Source organism: Pleurodeles waltl, chromosome 1_2, assembly GCF_031143425.1.
Source record: "Pleurodeles waltl isolate 20211129_DDA chromosome 1_2, aPleWal1.hap1.20221129, whole genome shotgun sequence".
NCBI lineage: Eukaryota > Metazoa > Chordata > Amphibia > Caudata > Salamandridae > Pleurodeles > Pleurodeles waltl.
In genome coordinates, this window is record NC_090437.1 from 875,167,606 (window position 1) to 875,192,461 (window position 24,856).

Consider the following 24,856-nt stretch of genomic DNA (forward strand, 5'->3'; position numbering starts at 1 on the left):
ACCACTTTTTTTTTCACTTGGCAAACTTTGTAAAATGTGAATTTCACAAATAATGCAAAATTCTAAAATTAAACAAAAAACACACATTACCTATTTGTTGTGGAAATACTTTTCAAATTTGCATACAAGAGGGAAACTTTACAAATAGACCCTTCTGATCAGTCAATAACGAGAGACGTTGGTGCTACAGCGTTGGACAATTTTAACTCTTTTTGTTAGCACTGCAATTCAAGAACATGAACTGGGGATTAGTAGTACATGGTCAGAAGGCTGATATTTTGCACTGTTCGCAGCATCAATAAAATCTATTTGAAAAACTAGACCAATAGAGACTTCTCACAAATGAATACGAAATCGTGACTGGATTTTTTAAATATTAATGAGGTTGTAGTCACCCGAGGTTCATAGCATTTACCTGAAAATTACAAATATCTACCACGGTTTTCTGTCTCATGCTTCTGGAAGTATTTGTACCATGCTCAGATAGAATTAATTTCTACTAAGCTATCCACAATATGTCAGGAGACTAAAATGACAGTAATTGTATTCAATGCTTGCGCTTCCCTGGCAACTCAAGAGCAAAGAACTTGTAAATCCAAATTAAAACCATACAAAGAATCACAGAGGATGCAATTAGGCTTTGAAAACCTGGCAGTGAAAATAACAAAAGACAAATATGTTCTTGACTGTGAAGTTAATATAGGGCTTAAAACCAACAGAGGCATCTGTGATCCTGGCTGTGCAGAAGAAGCTGCATTATGTATGTAAGTCACAAGCTCTCACAGTTCTTACCTGCTTGGATGACAAGTTTGGCACATTCGTTACAGGGGAACAAGGCAACATACATGGTACAGCCTTTCACGTCAGCAGAATTTTTGTTCAAAATGGCGTTCAATTCAGCATGGCAAACTGAGGGGAAAGGGAGTGAGAAAAAAAAATACAATCATTTGCGAACCACAGAACAATTTGATTTAGGAATAGGAAGTAACATGAAATGGAGCCGGTAGGTTTTTACTAGGTATTTGATTAATCGTTTTCTTATGGACAACCTCTGAACAAACCAAGCGAATTCATTCTAGAGCACATCCCGGTCCCAGGTCAAAGAAGTGCAGAGGGCACACGGGCTTTGGAATACTCCACAGTTCATTCAGTGATGCTTGCACATTCGCACAGATGGGGGGGTATAGATACCACCTTAATTTCACTTCTCAATCAGAATATAAACATTTACTAGCCAGATTACTTGTCATTCTCCTAAACTCGAATTCCTGAACAGGGTATATGCTGAACAATACCTTTATAATATTGTGGTTGTCCATAAACTGTAAAATGACTTTGATGGGGCTTCTCCATTACCGTCCCATTCTGTAATATATTTACACTAAAAACATTAATTTTATCAAATTAATTTTATCTTCATCCCCAAACCACCTTTCTTTTAATTTAGTGCCATTCTAGAAGGATACCAATAACAACAACTCTAGCTACGTTTTAATTTCTTCTTTGATCAGTGAAGGACTTGCACAGCAGAAGGCAACTAACCCCAAGACTCTAGACTATCAGTTACAATTTTGACGCCCCTTTGCTTTTGATTGGATTACTTTGTCTAAGCTCCTTGTCCATTATTCAAAGCCTCTTCCCCCTAATATTGTATTAGGATGCGTTGCATCCTTCCATTGACACTGAGAATCCCCTTTCTTCTTGTGTTTCAGCACTCTATGGAACTGCATGTTTTTCCTTGCTCTACCTAACCTGCGCATTCCTCCACCATTTTCCATTGCTCCCCTTTCTGTATCCTGTGATTTAAATATTTTAAAAATAAAATTGTTTTTGTGAGGGTCTAGCAGCTGCACAACGCACCAAGACCACATATTTATTTTTGTCTGTGTGGCATCACACGCATATTATATATGACAGAAATGTACTATTGTAAAATGGTCTTCTATATTGGAACGGTAAATTAAACATATAATTAAAGCTTACAAAAATATACCGAAATTCAAGAGTTACATCACAACACATCAGTGGTCATAATGGAATGTTTTTTCTTTATTAGAAAAAAGATTTCAAGATAGCTGCACTACCCGTAGATTTCACGGACTGTTCGTAATTTCGCCCTGCTGTCCGTTGTACGTGATGAAAGCTTTAACGGACAGCATTTGTCCGTAATTTTAGCCTTTCACCTAAAGGGCATCGGAGGCAGGGCGAAATTACTGGCAGATCAGTTTCCCCAGCAAGACTGGACGGCAGGGAGTCTCCAGTGCTCTGAGGCAGGGGCAGACAGATAAGAATCTGACCTTCTTGCCAGGGGGTCTCCTTCCCTAAAGACATGCAAATGTGCCCACCTGGTAAATCTGCAAATACAAAAGGGCTTGAAAACCTGCATTGACTTTACTAAAAGGAGTTACTTGAAGTTTTCTGGTGGCAAATATATTTCTTTTAGAGAGGTATTGTAATGGTGTTCCAAGGTGAGCTGTGGAGTGTGTGGTTTTAATGGAGTGTTATAAACATTTTTAGTACTAGGTATAAACTGTATAATATTCAAATCTGTATTTGAGAAGCACTTTATTTTTTATTTAACCGAAATGTATTTGCGCATTTTGTAGCAGCCTTTATTATTATGATGTAATTGTATTTTTCACAGTTCTTTTAGGTACTTCGGTACCTCATAGTACTAACAAACATTGGCAAAGCAATAGGTCTCATCTACGACAGAGTTATTGGCTTTGCTAATGTGTTTTAGCCATAAGCCATGTTATACACCAGAGTAGCTGCTGTTCAGCATGGCTTAAAGTTAGTGGCATAGTGGTGTGGAGTGGAGTAGAGTGGCAAAGGAGCAGTGGCGTAGAGCCCATTGGTGCAAAGTACAGTGCAGTGGGGTACAGTGCAGTTGTTTAGAGTGCGTTAGTGTAGAGTGCAGTGGTTTAGAGTGCAGTGGCATGGAGTGGCGTGGGGCAGAGTAGAGTGGCATAGAGTAGAGTAGCATACATTAGAGTGGTAGAGAGAGCAGTAGTGTAGAGTGGTGCAGTGGCATAGATTGCAGAGTAGACTCACGTTGCAGGGAGTGCAGTGGCGTAGTGTAGAGTGGTACAGAGTAGAGCAAAGTGCTGTAGAGTGGAGTGATGCAGAGTAGAGTGGCATGGAGTGCAGTGACATAGAATGCAGTAGTACATAGTATATCGGTGTATAGTACAGTGGTGGAGTGTGCAACGCTGCAGAGTAGAGTGTCAGTGCAGTGATGTAGAGTGGAGTAGAGTGGCACATAGAGCAGTGGCGTAGAGTACAGTGGTGCAGAGTTAGAGGGCAGTGGCGTACAGTGCAGTTGTTTAGAGTGCATTGGCGCAGAGTGCAGTGGCATAGAGTGGCATGGGGTAGAGTTACATAGAGTGCAGTGGAGAGAGTGGAATACAATAGAGTAGCAGAGTGCAATAATGCAGAGTGGTGCAGTGTCAGAGTGCAGAGTAGACTCATGTGGCATAGAGTGCAGTGGTGTAGAGTAGAGTGGTACAGAGGAGAGTAGAGAGGCATAGTGTGAAGTAGCATAGAGTGCAGTGGCATAATGTGGAGTGGGTCCGAATGGAGAAGAGTGCAGTGGCATGGAGTGGAGTAAAGTAGAGTGATACAGAGTAGGGTGCAGTGGCGTGTAGTGGTGCAGAGCAGAGTGGAGTGCAGTATGGATGATATGCTAACACACTGCCATTATAGACAACACATTTTTGATTGAAATGACCATTGCATTTGCACAGATATACAGTTTTTCAAATCAAACTATACTGTGCACAGATGATGATGTGTGAAAATTGCATCACCTAATGCAATGATTTATTTTAATCATGTAAAGGTATTTGTTTCCAGCACAGTTCAGAATTAACAAAAATGTGCTTGATTTGTACTTCTGATTCTGATATATTATGAAGTTTATTTAAATGTTGTCATGTGATAGAAAAAACTCTTTCCTAACCCCAGTATCCAGCAAGATTGTCGCATAAATCATCTCACTTTGAACTCAGAGAAAGGAAAGTAAACACTAAGTTCCCACCGAAGACAGAGCCTGACATTTGACTTTGTTCTTTGAATGCACAGCAAATATGATAAGGTAAGAACAAGATTTACAGGCCTGTTTACAGAAAGGGAGCACTCGGCAGGATACTGTAAATAAGGTTTTGGCAAGGGAAGGGACGAATTCAAGCTGCATAGCCTAAAACAAATAAAGCCAGCAAATTGAAAGCAACAAATTGTGAGTTACAAACCACAAGGTCAATGGCAAGCAACGGGCAGAATGCATTCACAAGAAAGCACTATGAATTTACTTAAAGTGACAGCTGTGGGGTACTTTGTGGGGAAAGTCCAGTATTTTAGTCCATATCTTACAGAGGTTTGGCTACATCAATCACCCAGGTAATATGACGAGAAGACCTGGGGTGGTTTCCATGTTGCAGGATAGGTTTGTACACCCATTCTATCAGTTTGCCACCATTTCCTAAGGTACAGAGCTTCTGGCACACCTCTTGTAGGGTTAGTGCTAGGTGGCAGACATGAAATAGGGCATTTAATGATTATTTAAGGTGGTTGTAAGTAAGGAGTTGACCGGGGTGAAGATGGTAGTCTGCCACAAGGGTTTGGAAATTTAGTCAAACAAAGTCCCCAATTTTAAGACACCTGCAACATGCCACTGATGGAGTTGCTCTGAGCACAGCCATCCTGTGCGAGTGGGAAGGCTTAGCAAAGGTAGTGCAGGAGCATAGGGTTTCTCCGTGTCAGCTTACAGGTTCTGGCAAGGCAAGAGAAAGCCGTGCATGATAACACCGGATGGTGATCTGTAGAATGGTCAGTAGGAAACAATGAGCAGTGCATTAAGCCTTCCTTAAAAGTCTTTACTGGTAAACCCCATCTCATGCAGGGAGGTGGGTAGAAAGCCAGCGAGCTACCCATTGGACCTGTGCACTGAACACTTCAGGAAGTCCAGATTTCAAATCAGATTCTTAGTAAAGTAAGGAACAAAAGACAATTTCAATGTAACAAACGGCTGCAGCAAAGAAAGGAGGGGTGGTGGATGAGGTTAGGGAAAAATAGGGGAAAGAGCATGCTCTTGAGACCCTAGATTAGTGTGCTCTGCTGTGGAATAGGCAGGATTATATGGGCAACACCGTCATGGAAACCATAAATAGTCAGTCCACCCCAAGCTCAGTATTAAATATGTACCTTGGAGGATAGTGGAGTGCCTCCTTTAATCGTTTCAACTTTATCGTCAGTAAGGACATTTCAAATTGGGTCAAAATAGAAAAGCTTCTCCAACGAAGAGGTTTATAGCAGAAAAGCGGTCTCTCCAGCAGGTGCAGTCTGACCCATGATGAATTGTCTCTCACTGCCCACAATGGGCATCCGGTTTACAAGTTGTCATTAATGGTTTTCCTTGTAAGGTGCTAGCTCTGCCTTGTTGTTAATTAGGCATGAAGGAAATATCTAGCTTGGAGTTCCATCCTAAGCAGGAGGCCTTACAAACACCCTTGATCCCCCCACATTCACATAGAGAAAATACCCCAGCAGAACAAGCCAAAATGGAGAGAGGCCTTCTAAAAGATCAGATTCGATCACAGATGCTACTCTGTCAACAAGTATCTTAGCACAAAATAAGAGCAAACCTGTCTCTTATAGCGAGACCGAAGGCAACTCACCCTGAAACGGGCACAAGAAAAACATACCTCTTTGCAATAACCACTTATTTAGAGGAGCAGCCTTTCCTAGACCTCTCCACTGGTCATTTTCTGATACTAATCTTGGCTTATGAAAGGTACGCAACTTAACTCTAGAAGATTTTAGGACTGGGCAGAATCCAAAATGTCAGAGGCTAACAGAGTCCATCCCACATGTTTGTACAGGGACACCTGTATAAAAAAAAATAAAAAAAAAACAGTGCCTAACCTAGAGAGCGAATGCAATTGCAATCTGCACAAAAGGAAATGGTCATGGAGATTCCTCACAGACTTCCCATACAGGACACCACTCAATGCAGGGCACCAGCCTTCCCATGCAGGGCCCCACACTCAATCACTTTTTATGTGTATTAATATACAAACTCAAACTGAAGATGTAAGTAAGAATTGCACCCACAGATGGCAATTCTGAAACAGGTCGACCCTCATTTAAAAATCTCAATACAGAACCTACAAAGAACAAAGCCATGAGCGCAGAGAGATTATTCTCTGCTTCAAAAAATTAACACATAGTACAGAATACTTAAAAAAAAAAAAAAAATTTAAAAAAAAAAAAAAATCAAGGGTTATGCTAGCTGTGGCTGGCAGCAAGACGACAGCTATGGTCCAGTCACAAAAACCTTGGGAAAGACTGTCACAAGACAGTGGACTGTATGAAAGCCAAGACAGGCCGAAGTCTGGTGTAGTGTCAGGATTTCAAACTAGTAACATTGGTTCACTTTTCTAAAACGTCCAAAAAATGGAACTGTGCTTTCATCGGCTGCATGAACTCCATCATAACAGACCGTTTGGCGAAGCAGCAACTGGAAAAATAGGAATTACTTACCTTTAGTGTTCGACCAGTCAGCCTTAGGGTGGTCTTCCCCCAAACCTTTTGCCTACTTGCCTCATATTTTGCTGATTTGCTTTTGCTGGCCTTAGGATGCCAAGCACTTTACCACTGCTGACCAGTGCTAAAGTGCATGTTCTCTCTCCCCTAAACATGGTTTGATTGATGCAGCAATAGCTGGCATATATAATTTACTTACAAGTCCCTAGTAAAGCGCACTACAAGTGCGCAGGGCCTGTAAAGTAAGTGTTAATGTTGGGACTGCGGCACTGCTTGTGCCACCCACTCAAGTAGCCTTTAAAACGTGTCTCAGGCCTTTCATTGTAGAGCCTGTGTAGGCAAATCATGGCCAGACTGGCTAACCGGGCAAGCAGGCAATCACCCAGGAGGGTGGAGCCTCAGGAGGCTGGTTTTGACACATGGAGGCTGGTTTTGGCCTCTAGGAGCGTTGGTGTAGGTTATGCTGCGTGCAACACCCATAGGACTAAAAGGACTTTAGATCCTGTGTCTCAGCCCAGGCTGCTTCAGCTTCCAGGACATGCAGTTCTTGAGCTGCTGTGGGATCTGCTGGACAGTCGAATCTCGGCCTCACCCAAGTATTTTGCAAGTCTTTAAAAGACCATTTTCATGCCTTTGTGAACTGGTTAACAAGGCTTTTTTTTTTTTTTTATCTGGTTCTAGTAACCCCACAGTCCCCATTCTACCTAAAAAAACAGCCATTTGTTGTTGTTTACGGTCTGCATAGGCCTGTGCATTGTGCTAAATAGGGCATGTATTCAACATGACGTTTCTGCCTTTGCTTATTTCAATTATTAGTCAAGGATCATTAACGAGTCCTAGAACCCAATTTATATATGCTGTTTGAAGTATGTACAGATAAAGGTGAAAAATACTGGCTTTATGTGATTTTGCTGTGGAAGGGACACCACAAATAACAAACCATCAGAAAGGGCAGATTTAAAGATAATGCTTTCATCACTGAACACATTTGCCTAAAGACCCATGTACGGACTTTGAAGTGCTTATCATCTTGGCTTTCAAGCCGGGAAATAACCGAAAACATTTATAGGTTGATTTTCATATTTCTTTTTAACAAAACTGTGATGACCTCTAGAAACTAGTGTGTAGCAGAAAAGAAATATGTTACTTGCCTATATTTGTTGAACATATTTCCTCTGGTCATTTTCTGGGGGAACCTCAGGCTGACTGACTATGATGCAGACTATTAATTTTTCTTTAATGTACACTTTCTTATTATGTAATGAGAAAATGTCTTGGATAAAACCTGGTGCTATTAGACAGGAATGCCTGCACCTGGCTAGATACTACAACCAGAATTAGACCAGACCGCCACACCCCAGGCACCAATGGTACGCCAGAGTTCTCACTAGAGATCCTGAGGCGGAGTGCAGCCTGGTGTTCAGCTTGCTGATCAGGTAAGACAGTTCAGCATGATTTAAATTGAAACCTGAAGTTTGATCGTGCTTATTGTCCACATTAAGTATTTTTTTATGTTTAAGTTTAAAATGTATCTTCTGAGCAGGTGGCAGCAGGATAAAACGAGTTTTGGTTAGGTGCAAGGGAATCCCAGGTCTTAAGAGGTAGAACAGTGAGTGAAACTCCTGCTATAAGAGCACTGGAAATGAATCTTTAGATAGGGAGATGAGGGTTGCCTTGATCCCCAGTGAATTAATATGCCGAAAGAAGTACACTGGTCCTAGCACACCAGACGGTTTTGGAGTCTCAGCAGCCTGTGACCAGAGGTGTGCTAATTGCAAAGGGGGTCCATGGAAAAGTGTGTATCCACTTACTGTCCTTTCTCCTAGGTAGCAGATGAGAAAAGCCATCAGAATATAATGACCCTAAAATGAGCTTACGTTAATAAATTACTGCATTTCACTATGTCAGGAACAGTAAAGGACTGGCTGATAATCCAGGCCAATTGGCCACCACAACCCCTTCCCAACTATTCTACTTTGGTTGTTGTTAGAGATGATGCTATATGCTCTCAGTCTATTGTGTTAAAACTGATGTGGTGAATCCACATTAATTTTTTTGGGGAAGCAGATTACCTTAGCCCTTTGGCTTGCAGGCCTGTGCCCCCATCACCTAGTGACTTTTAACCTACTTAGCTTGCTCTGCCTTAGCCCATTTATTTTAATATTTATTTTAACCCCTTCCCGGCAAAGGACGTCATGGTTACATCCTGTGGCGCAATGCTCGGGCGCCACGAACATAACCATTATGTCCTGCTCCAAAGGCCTCCCACCCATCCCCCAGGGCAGGGATGGAAGGGGAATCGCTTTCCCTTTCACCCATGCCCCCTGTGAAGTCTGATGACGCCCCCATCAGATGCCTCCTTCATCGCGCTGGAAGCTCAGCTTCCAGCGTGATCATAAGAGAAAAGCTTGCATTTCTCTTCCAATCGGCGGGTGAGGGAAGGCAGAGAAGCATCAAAGGAAAGAAAAGGCCTTTCCTTTGATGTCTTTCTGAGCATTTCTGCAGCCTGATCGTAAAGCGATCGGGCTGCAGAAATGCCCACTAGACACCAGCAGATTAGCCTATTTTAATTAGGCTGATCTGCCCCCAAGGGAGGCAGAAACCACTAGGCACCAGGGATTTTTTTTTACCAATGGGGAGCGGGAGCGACCCCTTCGGCAAGGGTCGCCCCCTGAGGGGCAAATTTATTTTAGGCCATTTCTGCCCCCTTTGGGGGCAAATTGTCCTATTTCTATTAGGCCGATCTGCCCTCAGGGTGGGGCAGAAACCACTTAGGCACCAGGGATTGGTGTGTGTTTTGTTTGGGGGGGGGCAGCCCCTTGGGCAAGGGTCGCTCCCCATGGGGGCACATTACAGTGGCCATTTCTGCCCACCTTGGGGACAGATGGGTCTGTTTTTCAAGGCCCATCTCCCCTCAAGGGGAGCACAAAGCCCAGTAGAGACCAGGGAAGATTTTGTTTCAGAAAAAGAGGGTGGGGGTATTGCCATACCCCCACCTCAAATGAATGGGGACAAAGTTGTTCTGTCCACCAGTGGACAGATGGGGCAATTGCCCTAGATCCACTCCCGTTGAGGGGGGTGGGGGGGGGGGTTAATAAAGCCTACTAGATGCCAAGGAATTAAGAAAGAAATAGTGGGGTGGTGGCTACCAACCAGTATGGGCATGGTTATCCCCCACCGCAACTGAAGAGGGTAACAATCTCTCCCCAGCACACTAAAACATCTTATCCCAACTGCAAGCAAGAAGACATTGATTATTTTGGGTTTTGGTTTTACATTTGGGCCATGAGAACTTGTCTAACTCAAAATCGTCCCACTTGGAATGGTGAGGGCTGCAGCTTTTGGACTTCGGGACGCTGCCATGTAGAAAAATCTACGAGGCCTAGACACACCTGAAAACTAAACACCTGGGTGAGTCAAGGGTGGTGTGCTTCACATGCACCCGCAACATTTTCTTACCCACAATGCCCTGCAAACCTCAAACTTTGCTTGAAATCACACATTTTTCCTACATTTTTGTGATGAAACCTTTCGGAACCTGCAGGAATCCACAAAATTCCTACCACCCAGGATTGTCGCATCTATACCAATAAAAATTCTGCCCCACATGTCAGCCTAAAAACTTTTTTTTTCTTCTAACTGCCCTTTTGGATCCAATTTAGTTCCCCCTCAATTTTGTGTGTTAACACAACTCTAAGAGTGGTATCACCAAACACAAAGTCTTTATCCCACCGCTGATACACCAAATGGTGGAGGCCGGTCCTCTATGCTGGGTGCAAAAAAAGCACACTATGCAGAGTGTTCAGGCAACCACACGTTGGTTTCCAGAGGTAAAAATTAGACCACCTAATGCTGCAATTTTTAAGGTAGCTGGTTGAGCAGCTAGGCTAATCCAGGAGATGTGCTAAGCATTTGCTGTACTCACAAATCCGATCATGCACCACACACACTCCGTGAATAACTCGAGACCAGAATTTATAAAAATACTTCAGACTTTTATACAGATTTTAACACCAAGATCTTTAGAATACGTTAAGTACTTTTCAAGTTATGACTTTTTTGAAGTTTTAGCAAAGTTAGTCTTTCTGTGAGTAATTACGCACCATTAGAATCAATGCACAGTCACCTTTAAAAATGCAGTAAAAACCAATCTATTCTCTTGCAGGGTGGTCACAGCAGTGGGTGGGCACACTGTACCAGCTGGAGAGTCTCAGGCTGCTCCTGGTTCCTGCAGGAGAAGCGTGGGAGAGGGTCTGGGCACAGGCACAGGGCCACTTGGAGGGGCCACTTGGGAAAGGAGCTGATATGCAGGTTTAAAGATGGTGCCTTGGGGTCCCCTTGGGCTGTTGAGGTCGCAAGGGGTTGTGGACCTGCGGCACACAGCAGATCCCGCGATGCAAGGCCCAGGGCAGCCAGGTATAGGGCGAGTTGGAGGTCCAGGAACTGTGCGCAATGGAGTCCTTTGGAGCTGGAGGTGAGTCACTTTGAAGGCTGCTTACAGGACAACATGGGCACTCTGGTCGGAGGTCCAGGGTGTTCCTGAAGTCCCTCGACTGGGGTTTCCTCCTGATACTTTTTCAGCTCTGGGGGAGCTGGTTTTCTGCTTGTTCGATGTCCGCTGACCAGTACCCAGGGTACTGGCGTAGCTCGGCCACTAGAGGGTACAGTGCCACCAAACTGACCCAGGCGGTCATTGGTGTGTCGTCGGGTCCGGCTGTGACTTCCGATCGCAAAGATATCAGCCGGTCAGTGAAGTGACCCTCAATGTTTTGTTGGTCTTTAATAGATTTCTTGATTTTCTTGAGTGGTGCCTCCACTCAGGATCGAGATCTGGGATGATTTTTGAAGCCTGGAGGTCACATGGGTTTCTTGGGGTTGGTTCAGTGTCCAGCTCCTATGCAGCGGTGATTTTCGGGCCCTGGGTGCAGCAGGCCTCAGTTCTCTTACTCTGGTCTTTTTTTGGCGCTGGTCTTCTTTTCTTCTTCCAATAAGTTTCAAAATCAAATTTCTTGGTCTAGTGGAGCCCACTAAAACAGGGCATTTTAGGGGGAACCTGGTTGTGTCCAATGGGACACTTACCCTTGTGCGGCTACACACACTACAGTGACATCCTCTTGTGCGAAGAGTCACTTCCCTAAACCTAATTGGCTATTTTCCTCCATTCCAAGATGGGTAAAAATGAAATGAAGGGTCCACTTCACCTACAAGCCCCTAGGGGTGGTGCATGCTCAGTGAGGCCACTCCTCCTACCCTTTGTGTGGTTTCCCGCCTTTGCTCCATCCAAGAGTGGGGGTTTGGAAAGGGGGAGGCCATCTGCTGCTAGCAGCAGGCCTGGGGACTGAGTTTCAAGGGTGGTAGCCCTTTGAAGCTCACTGCCAGGGAGGGGGGTTAGCTCCTCTACCCAGGTAGGGCTCACAAACCAGAGACAAGGATCTCCCCCAGGGTTTTTGTATTGACTGTCTGGATGTGGCAGGCTTGCTGGGCCCTTTTAGTCAGCAACCATGCCAGGATAGTTGGTTTTTGCAGGGGGCACCTCTAAGGTGACCCCTGGGTACATTTTATAATAAATCCAGTACTGGTACCAGTTTGGATTTAATATTCTGAGTTGTTTGATACCAAACAACCCAGGGTTCAGAGTAGCAATTATGTAGCTGGGAAACTCGTATTGACCAGTGTCCAGCACATATATTATGAAGGCTGCTCCGTTTACACACTATGTCCCAGGTTTGGCAAGGACACAGAGGGGGCATATTGCTCATGTGGTTGCTCCCTGCCTTAGGGCTGGAAGGCCTGCTAGAGGGGTGACGTACCAATAACATACGCAGAGTAGGGTGGACAGGGCACACAGGGAGCGTGCCATGTCAAGTTTGTATTTTAGGTTTGCACCAGGATACTCAGCCTGCTATGGCAGTTCTGGGTGCATCTGGATGCATAGCTCTTGAGGGTGGCACAATCAGTGCGGCTGTCCTCAGGGGCTTACCCACATTATCCCATACCCTGGGTACCTAAGTACCTTTTACTAGGGACTTATAGTGGTAGCTAATAAAGGCGTATCCAATTACTTTTACCATGTTTCAGGGAAAGAATACTGGCACTGGGAACCGGGTTAGCAGGATCCCCAGTGCACTCCAGTCCAAGTTACATTGAGAAACCAGGCAAAAAGTGTGTGTGTGTGGGTGTGTGGGGGGGGGGGTACTGCAACAAGGAGCCAGTCCCTCACATTGCCCCTTGTCTTTCTCTACATTTTTTCCTTCCAAATGTAAGACTGTATTTAAAAAAGACATCAATTTGAGAAATGCCCTGTAATTCACATGCTAGTATGGGGACCCCGGAATTCAGAGATGTGCAAATAACCACTGCTTCTCAACACCTTATCTTGTGGCCATTTTGGAAATACAGAGGTTTTCTTGATACCTATTTTTCACTCTTTATATTTCAGCAAATGAATTGCTTTATAGAAATTTATAGTATAGAATGAAAACCCATTGCAAGGTGCAACTTCTTTATTGGCTCTGGGTACTGAGGGTTCTTGATGAATCTACAAGCCCTATATATCCCGCAACCGGAAAAGTCCAGCAGACGTAATGGTACATTGCTTTAAAAAAATCTGACATCGCAGGAAAAAGTTACAGAGTAAAATGTGGAGAAAAATGGCTGTTTTTTTACCTCAATTTCAATTTTTTTATTTTTATTCAGCTGGTATTTTCTGTAGGAAAACCTTGCAGGATCTACAAAAATGACCCCTTGATGAATTCAGAATTTGTCTACTTTTCAGAAATGTTTAGCTTTCCGGGATCCAGCACTGGTTTCACTCCCATTTCTGTCTCTAACAGGAAGGAGGCCAAAAAAGTTTTAAAATGGGTCATGTCCCAGTAAAGTGCCAAAACTGTGTTGAAAAATGTGGTTTTCTGATTGCAGTCAGCCTGTTCCTGAAAGCTGGGAAGATGGTGATTCTAGCATCGCAAACCCTTTGTTGATGCCATTTTCAGGGGAAAAAAACCACAAGCCTTGTTCTACAGCCCTTTTTCCATTTTTTTTTAAAACTACATTTTTGCTGTATTTTGGCTAATTTCTTGGACTGCTTCAGGGGAACCCACAAACTCTGGGAACCTCTAGAATCCCTAGGATGTTGGGAAAAAAAGGACGCAAATTTGGCATGGGTAGCTTATATGGCAAAAAGTTATGAGGGCCTAAGCGCGAACTGCCTCAAATAGCCACAAAAAGGCCTGGCACCTAAGGGGGCGGGGAGGCTTTGCAGCGAAGGGGTTAACATCTTGCCACTTGACAGATATCATACTGTCATTTACAGAGATGGTTCAGCACAACCAGCTGTAGGTACAAAACATCAGTACTCCGCCCCTTGCGCAGCCGTGAGTGGAATGATGAAGAATGGTGTATTCTACCCTCAGATTACCTACACGGAGACCCTGGGGGACTGCACAGCACAACTCGCTGAACTTAAAGCTCATCTTGGCACTAGAACATACGGATCTAGAACAGCTCACATTGATTTTGTTTGAGTCGTACTACTGTGCCTAGTCCTACAATGATTATCTCAATCACTGGCAGTTGAACGGATACAGAGACTCAAAGGGGAACACAATAAAACAAAACTGTGTGGGGGAGGGTGGCTGATCTTGAGGATAAGTTAAAAGAGGCTCATGTAGTACATACATTGAGCCATTAACATGTAGGAGTACACGTTATTGGAAACACCTTGGCTGATGAAGCAGCCGAATCCGCAGCAGCTAAAGCTTCTGTTGCTGCAGTGATTCGTTCCCACACGAGATTGGATAATTATATTCTGGCTGCTGTGACAGCTTTGGCTGAAGGCAAGCCTCTTCCTAAAGCACACCCTAAAACAATTCCTATCATATCAGTGCACAGAATGTTGAATTTGCAACAATTTCTGGGGTTGGAGATCGAGTGATCCCCAACCAGGCCCAGAGATAAGGGCTCAATAAACCAGCGCACAAGGGTGTTGCATCTGCTCATGCTGGTGTTGTGGCCACAATATTACTCTTACAGAAACACTTCTCCTGGCCAGGCTTACATAGACAGGCCGAGCAATATGTCCTTTGCTGCGACATTTGCCAGCAAATAAAGGGCTCAAACATCAAACGCCTACTACAAACATCCCTCTTAGTGGACAACAGGCCACTACAATGTGTGTACCTGGACCACTGTGTTACCTTACAACCTGATGGTGCATAAAAATACATCTTAGTCGCTATAGATTCTTGTTCTAGATTCGTGTGGGTAGGGCCACAGTGGATGGCTGATGCTCAAACTGTTATGAAGGACTTGCTTGTCTTTATCGGTACATATGAGGATGCAGCATTCCACTCAGACTAGGGCCCTGCTTTTGCTTCTAGGGCATTCAGGGACACCATGACGACGGTGGATGTTGAACTTCATTACTCTTCTCCATATCATCCAGAGGATAATTCTGTTGTGGAGAGGAGGAATCGCAACCTAAAGCAGTCCTTAACAGCTAGAGTATTAGCTTCAGGCCGCAGTTGGCTTCATCACCTATACAGGGTCCAGAGAGCACTGAATAACCTGCCAATATGGTCCTTGGGATGACACACTCCTGATGAGGTCCTGTTTGGGATACCTATGTATGTCCCAGATCTATTTGGCCCTTGTATGGTGGCAGCAGACACACCTTTTGACATAAATGAACATCTCACTGTCTTACAGGAGCTTCAGCTATTTTGTGATAATTCATCCGCCAGTACTGGCACTTTAGGAACAAGGGATTTGCCAACAACTTCTACAGGCTGGATTCCTAAAGTTGGGGATCTGGTTCGTGAGAAGACTGCTGCGAAGAAGGAATTTAGTCCATCCTACAGAGCACCAGTTCCAGTCCTGGGACTACAAGGCACCAGAACTGTCATCCTACTACTGCTGCCAGGTTCCAAAGGAAATAGATTTGGCTCCATCGACAACATCAAATTGCATCATGTGACCGATCCTGGACAGTAGACTCCGAGGTCCCCTGGGTAGTTCCCGGTTCCCTCTCACTACCGAACAGGACATATCTCTTCAAAAATGAAACAACATTTCTGATTTTACCAGCATGTACAACGATGCTACAAATGCCTCTTCGAACGTAGGGAGGGCAGAGAATAAGCTTCTGCTGATTCCTGTTACCACTTCACCGACAAGAACTGTCCAAGATGTGGCTGTCTTTTACTCCAATTCAACGTAAACTGATAACACCATCTACTATAAACCTCCATGCAAATTAGATCCCTCCACCAGTAATGCACCAGCTCCTGTGTACGCAGAGACTGCTTCTGGTTATTTCATCAACCTTAATGGCTTTTCTACAACTTCATCTACATCTGCAACTTAAACTGTTTCAAAGACTCGTAAGCTGTAGATATGGCTCAAAAATAACTATTTGGTTTATCCATGGTATTATCTGTGGATATTTTTGGCATTGCTTGCCTTTCTGTTATGGATTGGTTTAGTGACTGTTTTATTCTCCTGATAAATGGTCATTAGCTTCCTGAACGCTCCTCTGTCTAGCCAGTGGATGAGGTTTTAACACCTTATCTTTCCTCATATAAGGTCCGAAGATGCTTGTCCCTTGTGAACATTTCAGCAGTACCAATTTCAGATGGGATTGTTTGGGATAAAGTTCCATTTTATATTGACAGGCCTACTGAGGTTAATCAAATTCTACATGTCTCCAAATTTGCAATGACTGATATAATTACACCAAGCGTTGTTTCTGACGATTGGGATGTTAAAGTTGATTCAATGCTTGCTGTGCTGCAGGATTACACTGTATTTGAAAGTGATGATGTGTACATTAACACAGTTAATTATAGGGAAATGTTCTGTTATAATCATAGGGGACATTACTATCTGCACCAAGCAAATACTCATAGATTAGTATTTAATTACATACAAACGGAACATTGTTCAACTCCACCTGTGGGGAGCCCAAAACATAAGTAGACAAAGTTGCATACTTTTCTGGGCATGACACTAGAAATGCAGAGTCATATTACTTCAAATTACCACATCCAAAACGCAGAAAAGTTTAGTAACTGACACCAAATTAATCTATTCAGATTCCTGTGTTTCACGACTTGCTGTAGAAGGTTATGAATACTGGAAAAACACTACTGATGTGAAAAGTGTATGGAGAACACAAGACTGGCAAATTCAGGGTAGGAAAGCTTTGCTCAGAGTATGCCCTATTCGTGTTCAGATGATATTTTTTAATGACACAACTGAACAAACATCCTGCTTAGGGTATGCAACAATAAAGGAAATGAATGCGCCCAGTATCCCCACACCAGACTAATTCACCAATTGGCAATAACTTCTAAATGCCAGAGGAAGAACTAAACACTTGGGTTCAGGATGGTACCTATAAAACCACACTTTCAGGTTCCGCCGGGTGGTTATTGTGGCCAACAGGCACAAATGGGTGTCAGGCGTGTTTTGTAAATTCCTCAGCGGGTTTCAAGATTAGCCTGCCTGACTCTCGCTATGTCTCGGGTCAACACTTGAGTTTAGTTACCACGTACAGTGTGGGTAAACTGTGGCAACAATGGCTACGCACTAACACCTTAGCAGCAGTTAAGGAGCACCTTAGTCTCCTATCAGAGGAAGTGAACTTGCAAGGTTTCTTGCTAGGTTCAAGAAAGCCACGCTCTAAACGATCCCTGTATGCTATATACAATGAAATATGGAAGCTTTCCCAAATGGAAGCAGCTGCACGTTTAAGGCAGATAGATAAAGGAAATATGGAAAAGACTTTAGCTGCTGTAGATAACGGCATGAATACTCCGTCCAACAGAATATACACACTTAATAACATTGTGTCTTCTGCAATTGATATAATTCAGAATGACATGTCCCTCTTACAACATGGGCAAAGTCAGCTGCGTTCCATTATGCAGCTGGGTTGGATATTGCAGATTCTGAAAAATGGCTCGTCCCATGGAAATACATTAACAGTAGTGACTTGTTTGTTGCTTTTAATTTGTCTAGGGAACAACAGATAATGGCTAAAAAGGAAGCAAGTTACACCATGCTCAACACAGAAAAGTTAGAAAAGCTGCCTTTCACGGTAGCAGAAAGTCCTTCAACAGTATGTCTCACACGTGGCGTCATAAATCTGCCAATTTCCACCTTTTGGTTCACAAAATGTTTGAAACATTTTCCTGTGGGCAGATATCAGCAGCTAGGAGATAGCTATATTAAAGAAGGGTGTGAGTTGCATTTTGATTTCAAATGTCTGAATGTTGAAACAGAGGTCTTTCTGAGAGGTGTCACTTCACAGATTTTGCTATGCGGCGATCGCAACTTGGCATGCTTTCTGAAGGTTAAAACCATCCCTTTGATTTGTCCAGCATTTCATATACTTTCGAATGGAAGTTATGTGGTCCTAAACAATGAGAGCTGTTGCAGGCTGAGCTCAGGAACTGCTTACACGATTTCAGTCTCTCAAATTGTAACTTGTTGTGGACATGTTCTATTTCCCCACACAAGAGATAAGAGTAGCAGAAATGTGGCCTTGATACTATGAATGTAAAATGTGACAAGCTGAGCAGACTAAAGATGCTACTGTTCCAAAAACAAGTGGCATTGACATCGGCCAGAGAGACGTATGCTCTCCAGATAGCAAGCTCATTAGTCAAGATACAATCCCTATTTAATACCAATTTCCCCAAGCACTTTGGAGAGCTGGTTTCTAGACTATTCAAAGGTTCAAGCACTGCAGGGCTTGTACACATCTTTAAGGCTGTTGGGTCTGAATTAGTTTCCTTCTTCCCGACTGTCTGAGTCATTCCATCAGCTATCCATTCACTCTTTTCAAGTATGTTTGGAGACTTTCCTGTGACTTTGCCACTGATTAGTGGGATACTGCTGCTGCTATTCTTAATACGCAGTTGTTGTGCCATCTCAGCTAAGCGGCGTGATGGAGCTACTACCACCAGCCCAGCTGTGCCGTGATCGCATGGTACAGTTCTTTGGTGCTCCGTTAGCTGAAGGAGCTGTAGCATGATTGGTCATTGTCATTCCGACCAGTTCTATGGGGCGTGCAACCTATCTTTCATTGCACTTGTTGCCTCTTCGAGTGTCTACCATCGGTGTGTCGCCGGCGATCCTGTGCTCAAGGCTTCTGAAGATCCTGCTCCGCGGATCCATCTGCCAATCCAGTCATCGATTTGACAATGTGTGTAGTCATTCCTGGATGCGCTCCTATTCGATGACTTCAGAGACATTCTTCAAGATCACAATTATCGTTGAATGATTTGACCATTGTCCTTATTCTAAAGTTAATAGTTCATGCCAAATTGCCTCATTAATCCGATTTGCTTTTGGTCTGCTATTTCTCCCATGGTCGACATTTTATCTCTTTGTATGTTTTTAGCCTTGTTTTTTATAAGGTTATAGTATGATTTGAGCCCAGGGCATTTTAGCTTGAACTCATGCACCCTCTTTAGCTTATTGGCATCCTTGTTACGGCAATGGGGAGGGTGTGAGGAATCCATATTAGTGTTATTAGGAAGCAGGAGATTAGCTTAGCCCTTTGGCTTGCAGGCCTGTGCCCAGTCACCTACTTAGCTTGCTCTGTCTTAGCCCATTTATTTTATTATTTCTTTTAAGATGGCTACTATTGTTTACAGTTGGAGAAATGTTTTGATTTGCGTTATCAGCGACACTCTGTGAAGGGGTCACTAGTAGAGTCATAATCAAGTGAGGTAAGCAGGTATTCACATCATGCCCCTTTACCACTTACGTGTGACAGGAACTTAATGTACATTTGGTGGGAATTGTTTACATAATTGCTGCCACAAGCCTGACCCCCTTATCTGTTTGGGAACATTATCTGCATCAGAGGTACTACATGATCTGGATAAATACATCTCACACAGACAAGGGTATCAGAGGGATTCCTACCAGATGCCATCTACTAAATATATGCTGCACGCCACCATGCTGCACGCCACCTTGCTGCACAAATCAGCTTTGTGTCACCACGGAGTCTAACCTAGACCTCATGCCAAGGTAACGAGGGTTGGGGGGCTCTTCTCATGGGCTTGGTACTGGCAGATTAGGTTTAGCACACCTAGCTCTCAATAGTTTAGCGATTAGGTTCTGTATGCTAGGGATTTTACATTTCATGTTTATTGCAAGATGGTGGGGGTCTTTGTATTCACAACTCTAATCTTTACAATCATGCTTCTTTTATTATCCTAATCATTACAGCTCATACATTTTATCGTAGATTGCAGTCCTTTCAATAAGTATACTGAAAACTCTCCTGCATCTCCTTCATTGCCTGTGTGTGACGGAGACTTACTGCTAACGTGAGAAAAGGGTAACTTCCGTTCCACCACAACTCCCTTGAGATCTCGCACTGTAGAGTCCATGCGTAAAGCTGCCACAAGTCACCTTTTACCATCTGGGTTTTTCGTGAGGTACTGCTTGTGAGTCTGGAGGGTCAGGCCAACAGTTGCGACTTGTTGTAAGAGTTACTCGGTCGCCTACTAACAAAATTGCTGTTGTCCCTAAACCAGCTGTCTCGCCCAGGAGCGAGAGCCCAACTACGACACTGAGTGTCCCACGATCAATAATTATTAACAAAAGAAAAAGGTAGAGCCCTCTGATTTTCTTAATAGCTTAAAAGATGTTTTGAAGATGTTTAAACTGCTATTTTGATATTGTAAATACTGCAAAGATGTTTCATTAAGCAATACGTTTTACATACGGTCAAGGGTTGTTGCCTAAGATCTCGGAGCAATTCAAAACAACATGTATTGTCTAGCAAAATAAAAATCTCTCTGCACTTGTTTCTTTAGCAAACCACTGTGTGGTCATTTAAGAACTTTTACGAAAGTATCCGCCAAATATAAACTGATGTCATTACAAATATAACCCTTCAAGCAGTCAGAGGGACGGGCAAGAAGGAATGGCAGAAAGGGTGAGCATGGAGGACAAGGAAGCATGAGAGTGGAAAGAAGCAAATGGTGGGGAAAGAAAGTTTGCTGAGCCTGATAATTTTGCATCTCTTAACTGTGGTTAGCTATGGGACAGGAAGTTAGATTGCCCCAACCTACCAAGGGCTCACACAAGTCTAATTTCCATATTTTCCTACAGAACTAATATAAAATGTTTTAGGGCAGCCTGTAGACCAAAGAGGGCAGTATATTTGAGATGTAATTAACAGAAAGTCAAACCAATGCCTCATTTATATTGGTGCTATTCGATCAGCTCTAAAAACCTATGAAATTGCTGCTACTCCTCTCTTGGGCAAAACAATTGATGCAGTTGGCATGTCTAACACCAGTGTTCCTTCCTACATTACCGATCCCATCTCATCTCCTTAAGCTGAATCACAGGTCAACATGCCTTTTTCCTTAGCCCCACATCTCTCACAAACTTGCTGGGAGGGACCTTCTGTGTAAACTGAACTATACAATATTCCATAGTAGTGACTGTGTTCATTTGAATGTGCTAACTAAAGATAAAATGCTGTTTTACCTCTGCTATGCAAACATTACACTTCCTCTGATGCTCACAGCATGTGTATACCCCACCTCAATCAAAGTCGGATATCTTGGATCGAGCCCTGCCATTCTTGTGGGCTCAACACACTAATGCTGTGGATTGTAGTTAAAGTGCTGAACTGGTTACAATCAAAACGAAACTCCTAAGCATACCTCAATTCCCACTGCAGGACTCCTCCCTGAAGTGCTCTGCTCTGCTCTACAGCTCTGTTAAAACCAAAGATTTTGGTACCCACTGCAAGCATCTGTAAGACCCCCATCAGGCCTATCAAAAACTCTGGTAAAGGAACCTACAGCTTTGTACATGGCCTACTTACCATTAATGCTGCTGTGTTGCCATTTTTGCTGTTTTATCAAACCAAGCTAGTATTGCTAGATGGTTCTACTAATCTTTCGCCCGTATAGGCAGGTCAGACAACTGATTTGCACATCAGGTCCCCTACAGACCTCCACCAGAGTTTCCTCTGGCTTCGCCTTGACCACCATTTTTGGGGTCCTATCACACATGCTCCGCCTCCATGATGGGCCTGTGGTGCACACGATGCGAGGGCACAGCAGGATCCCACCTCAGCCGGCATGCAGCAGCCCTCACCTTCATTGCGCCCAAGGGTTTCCATCAACCCTCAGATTCGCACGTGTTAGACTCTTTGGTCCATTTTTCAAGACAGGTCAGGTGGGTAACCAACAGCACTGCAGACCCCCTGGTTCCCGGCGTGGGCCTCCTTGCCCAGTGGCGGGACGCAGACGAGCCACACTGGGCACAGTCTGTTCCAGTTGACAGTCATGCCAGTCGCAGAGGGCCCCATCCCCCTTCCCCGCCCAGGCACACCCCAAGAGGAGCCAGGGCAGTTGCCAGGGGGGGCACGGAAGCGGTCAATCTCCCTCGGCCCTGAGAACATGGCAAAGCTGCTGCCAAGGGTGTGGGGAGGTGGAGGCAGGGTGGCTGTAACACTCTCTGCTGGAGTGGAGAGCCACCTGCCACAGTGAGGCATCCCAGCCGACCACGGACTACCATTGCTTTACCAGATAAAATTGGATTTTCCAATTGCCAGCTATCTTAAGAGAAACTATGGTTGGAAACAGCTACTATTTTATCATTAATTTTGGTAAAAGCCTCAAGGTTCATTGTTTGTGATTTATGTTCCACATTATTCTGCATCACTATATATAATGACAGCCTGTTCCGTTTTACCTTCAATTACTCTGGGGCACAATTAATGTAAATTCAAATTCCCCTGGAGTGTATGGAGTCACCTAGAAACTTTTAGCAAGCACTTATGAAAGATTTGGACATCCTCGTCTTTCATGAAGGGTCTACGAGCGTTCAATAAGTTGATGATATTGGTAGGTTCTGACTCCTTGGATCAGTGCAATGAAGATTCCCTATCCCTGTTCCTGAAATTAGCTAAGGAATGGTATAAAGATTATCGGGAGATATTGCAATTTTGTTTACCTAGTGTTAGATATCTATATCACAATCTTTTTGGATAGAGAATGGCAAATACCATCTACAAGCTAGACACTCTTTTGGGAATGACAATATATTGTGGTCTTTGGGTTTTGGGATATGAGAGCATTGTCAAACCTTTAGAAGATGTCATTAAAAAGAACACCCCTGAAATATGTTCCTGGCCAAAGAGAGAGACCAAGCCTCTGTCTCTTTAAAATACACTCTCTCAGAATGTGGAGGGGATCGCCACCCTATTAACCTCTATGCAGATGACGTGATACTGGCCCTCTTGAGCCCAATGTCATCTCTCCCGACCCTGGTTTCAGAGCTCCAGGCGTTTGGGAACCTGTCTGGCCTCAAGGTGAACATGCAAAAATCCCAGATCCTAAATCTATCAGTGATCCCACCTCATGAAGAGCACCTACGCCTACTGTTTCCTTTTGAATGAGCCCCGGACTCTATCCATACTTGGGGACCAAGTTAGCATGATTTTTCCCCTGTACCATCATGCTGAACTACACAACCCTCACCTCCCAAACATTGGCTGACCTGAGCGCATGGCACCGCCTTCGCCTTTCACGAATGGGCAGAATAGCGGCTGTTAAAATGAAGATCCTCCCTCGCAATCGCTACCTTTTCCAGGCCATTCCATTGACCCCCCTGCCACCCTCCCAAATGTATCTTTCAGTCCTTACATCTTAAAATCAATACATTTATCGGGGATGGGAAGAAACCCCGTCTCTCGAAACAACTGCTCTACTGTCAGGCTCGGGACGGCGGACTGGCAATCCCCTTTCTACAGTGATATTTCTATGCATCCCAGCTCAACTTCTTAGTGGAGTGGACTCACCCACTCTCAGAGAAACATTGGTGCTTTACGGACCAAGCAGTAGTGGGTGCCCATATATGGAAGGAACCCTGCTTTCCCCGCAAACCCCAGGCTTGGGGACTTTACTACTCCCCAGTCACTCTCTTGATTTTCCTAGTATGGAATGCAGTTGCGATTAAAGCAAACCTAACCTCCTTTACATCCCCATGACCCCAATCCTCTCCAACACAGACTTCACCCAGGAATGAAACTAGATCAATTCTGTCACTGGCAGGAAGGAGGGTGCAAACACGTGGGGTGCTTATTTGACCGTCAGGGGATCATACTGTTCGACCAACTAAAGACTGACTACAGGCTGTCAAAAGCTGACCTCCTGCAGTAACTTCAAGTCTGTCATTGGGTGATGTAACCTTCCCTGAAACCACATGCTAAGAGACCACTCACACCATCCGTAAAATCGGTGCTCCTTAAAAAGGATGAAAAATGCCTTATCACTGAGTTGTACACCTTACTGGACCAGGGGATCCCACCGTCCCAGACAGCGGGTCATGCTAGGAGGGAGTCAGAGCTGGGTAGGAAGAAGCCATATAAAGAGTAGGCAGACATTTATCACAGAATTTCACAGAACCCATCACTCTACCCACAACATGGCGAACAACAAAACAGCTTACAAAATTGTTTCATACTGCTACCTCACCCCACCACGACTCCAGGCTTGGAACTCAACACATTGCAAAGACTGCTGGAGAGGCTGTGGGAGCACTGGCACCCTGCTCCCCCATCTTATGGCTCTGCCTGAAGTTGGAATGCTATTGGGACCATGTCCTTGACACTACTGACATTGCCTTTGACACCCTGATCCCTTGGTTTCCAGCTTATTCTATTCTGGGCTCCCTAATCCATAAACCGTCCCTTTTCACTCCCTTCAGGGGAAACAAATGGCCTAAGCATCAGGGTAGCCCACCAAGTGATCCTGTCCTTATGGGGCACTGAGAAGATCCAGACCATACTACCTGGCACGACAAATTATAGTTCATACTTGGAATGGAAAAAAAGTTGTTATTTTTTTGTTGCGGTCTTAATTCCTTAAATTTCATCTGCAATGCTGCGGCTCCAGGGTTGCAGGCATAAAGCTGTGTTACACTATCCCCTACAAGCTTCTTTGAGGCTGCTGGTCCAGCTGTGTTACTTTTCAAATTGTGGAGGCTTTAATACACACAGAATTGATCCATAAAATACATTCTATTTTCTGCATCTGAAATAAGCTCACCAGACTATGCAAAACCTTTTACACTGTAAGGCCTGGAGGTGGCAAAAAAACAAAAATTGCTTACTATTTCTCTGCCCTCTATGCTGTGGTGACAAGGCTGCACACTACTGCGGTGGCAGCCAAGCTTGTTGAAGTACCTGAAAACAATGTATTGTGATCACCTTTTACTTTTGATGTACCCCATGCTCTGGCTGCACTATTACTAAAAATCACCTTTCCAT

The 24,856-nt window shown here is 44.1% G+C and overlaps 1 protein-coding gene across 1 annotated transcript in view; it reads right to left on the reverse strand.

Annotated features, from left to right (window-relative positions):
• Nucleotides 1-24,856, reverse strand: part of DCTD (dCMP deaminase) — a 168,556-nt gene that overhangs the window by 33,796 nt on the left and 109,904 nt on the right. The window contains exon 4 of the mRNA XM_069199245.1: nucleotides 793-909. Within this exon, the coding sequence (XP_069055346.1) occupies nucleotides 793-909 (117 nt within the window). The remainder of the gene's footprint in view (nucleotides 1-792; nucleotides 910-24,856) is intronic.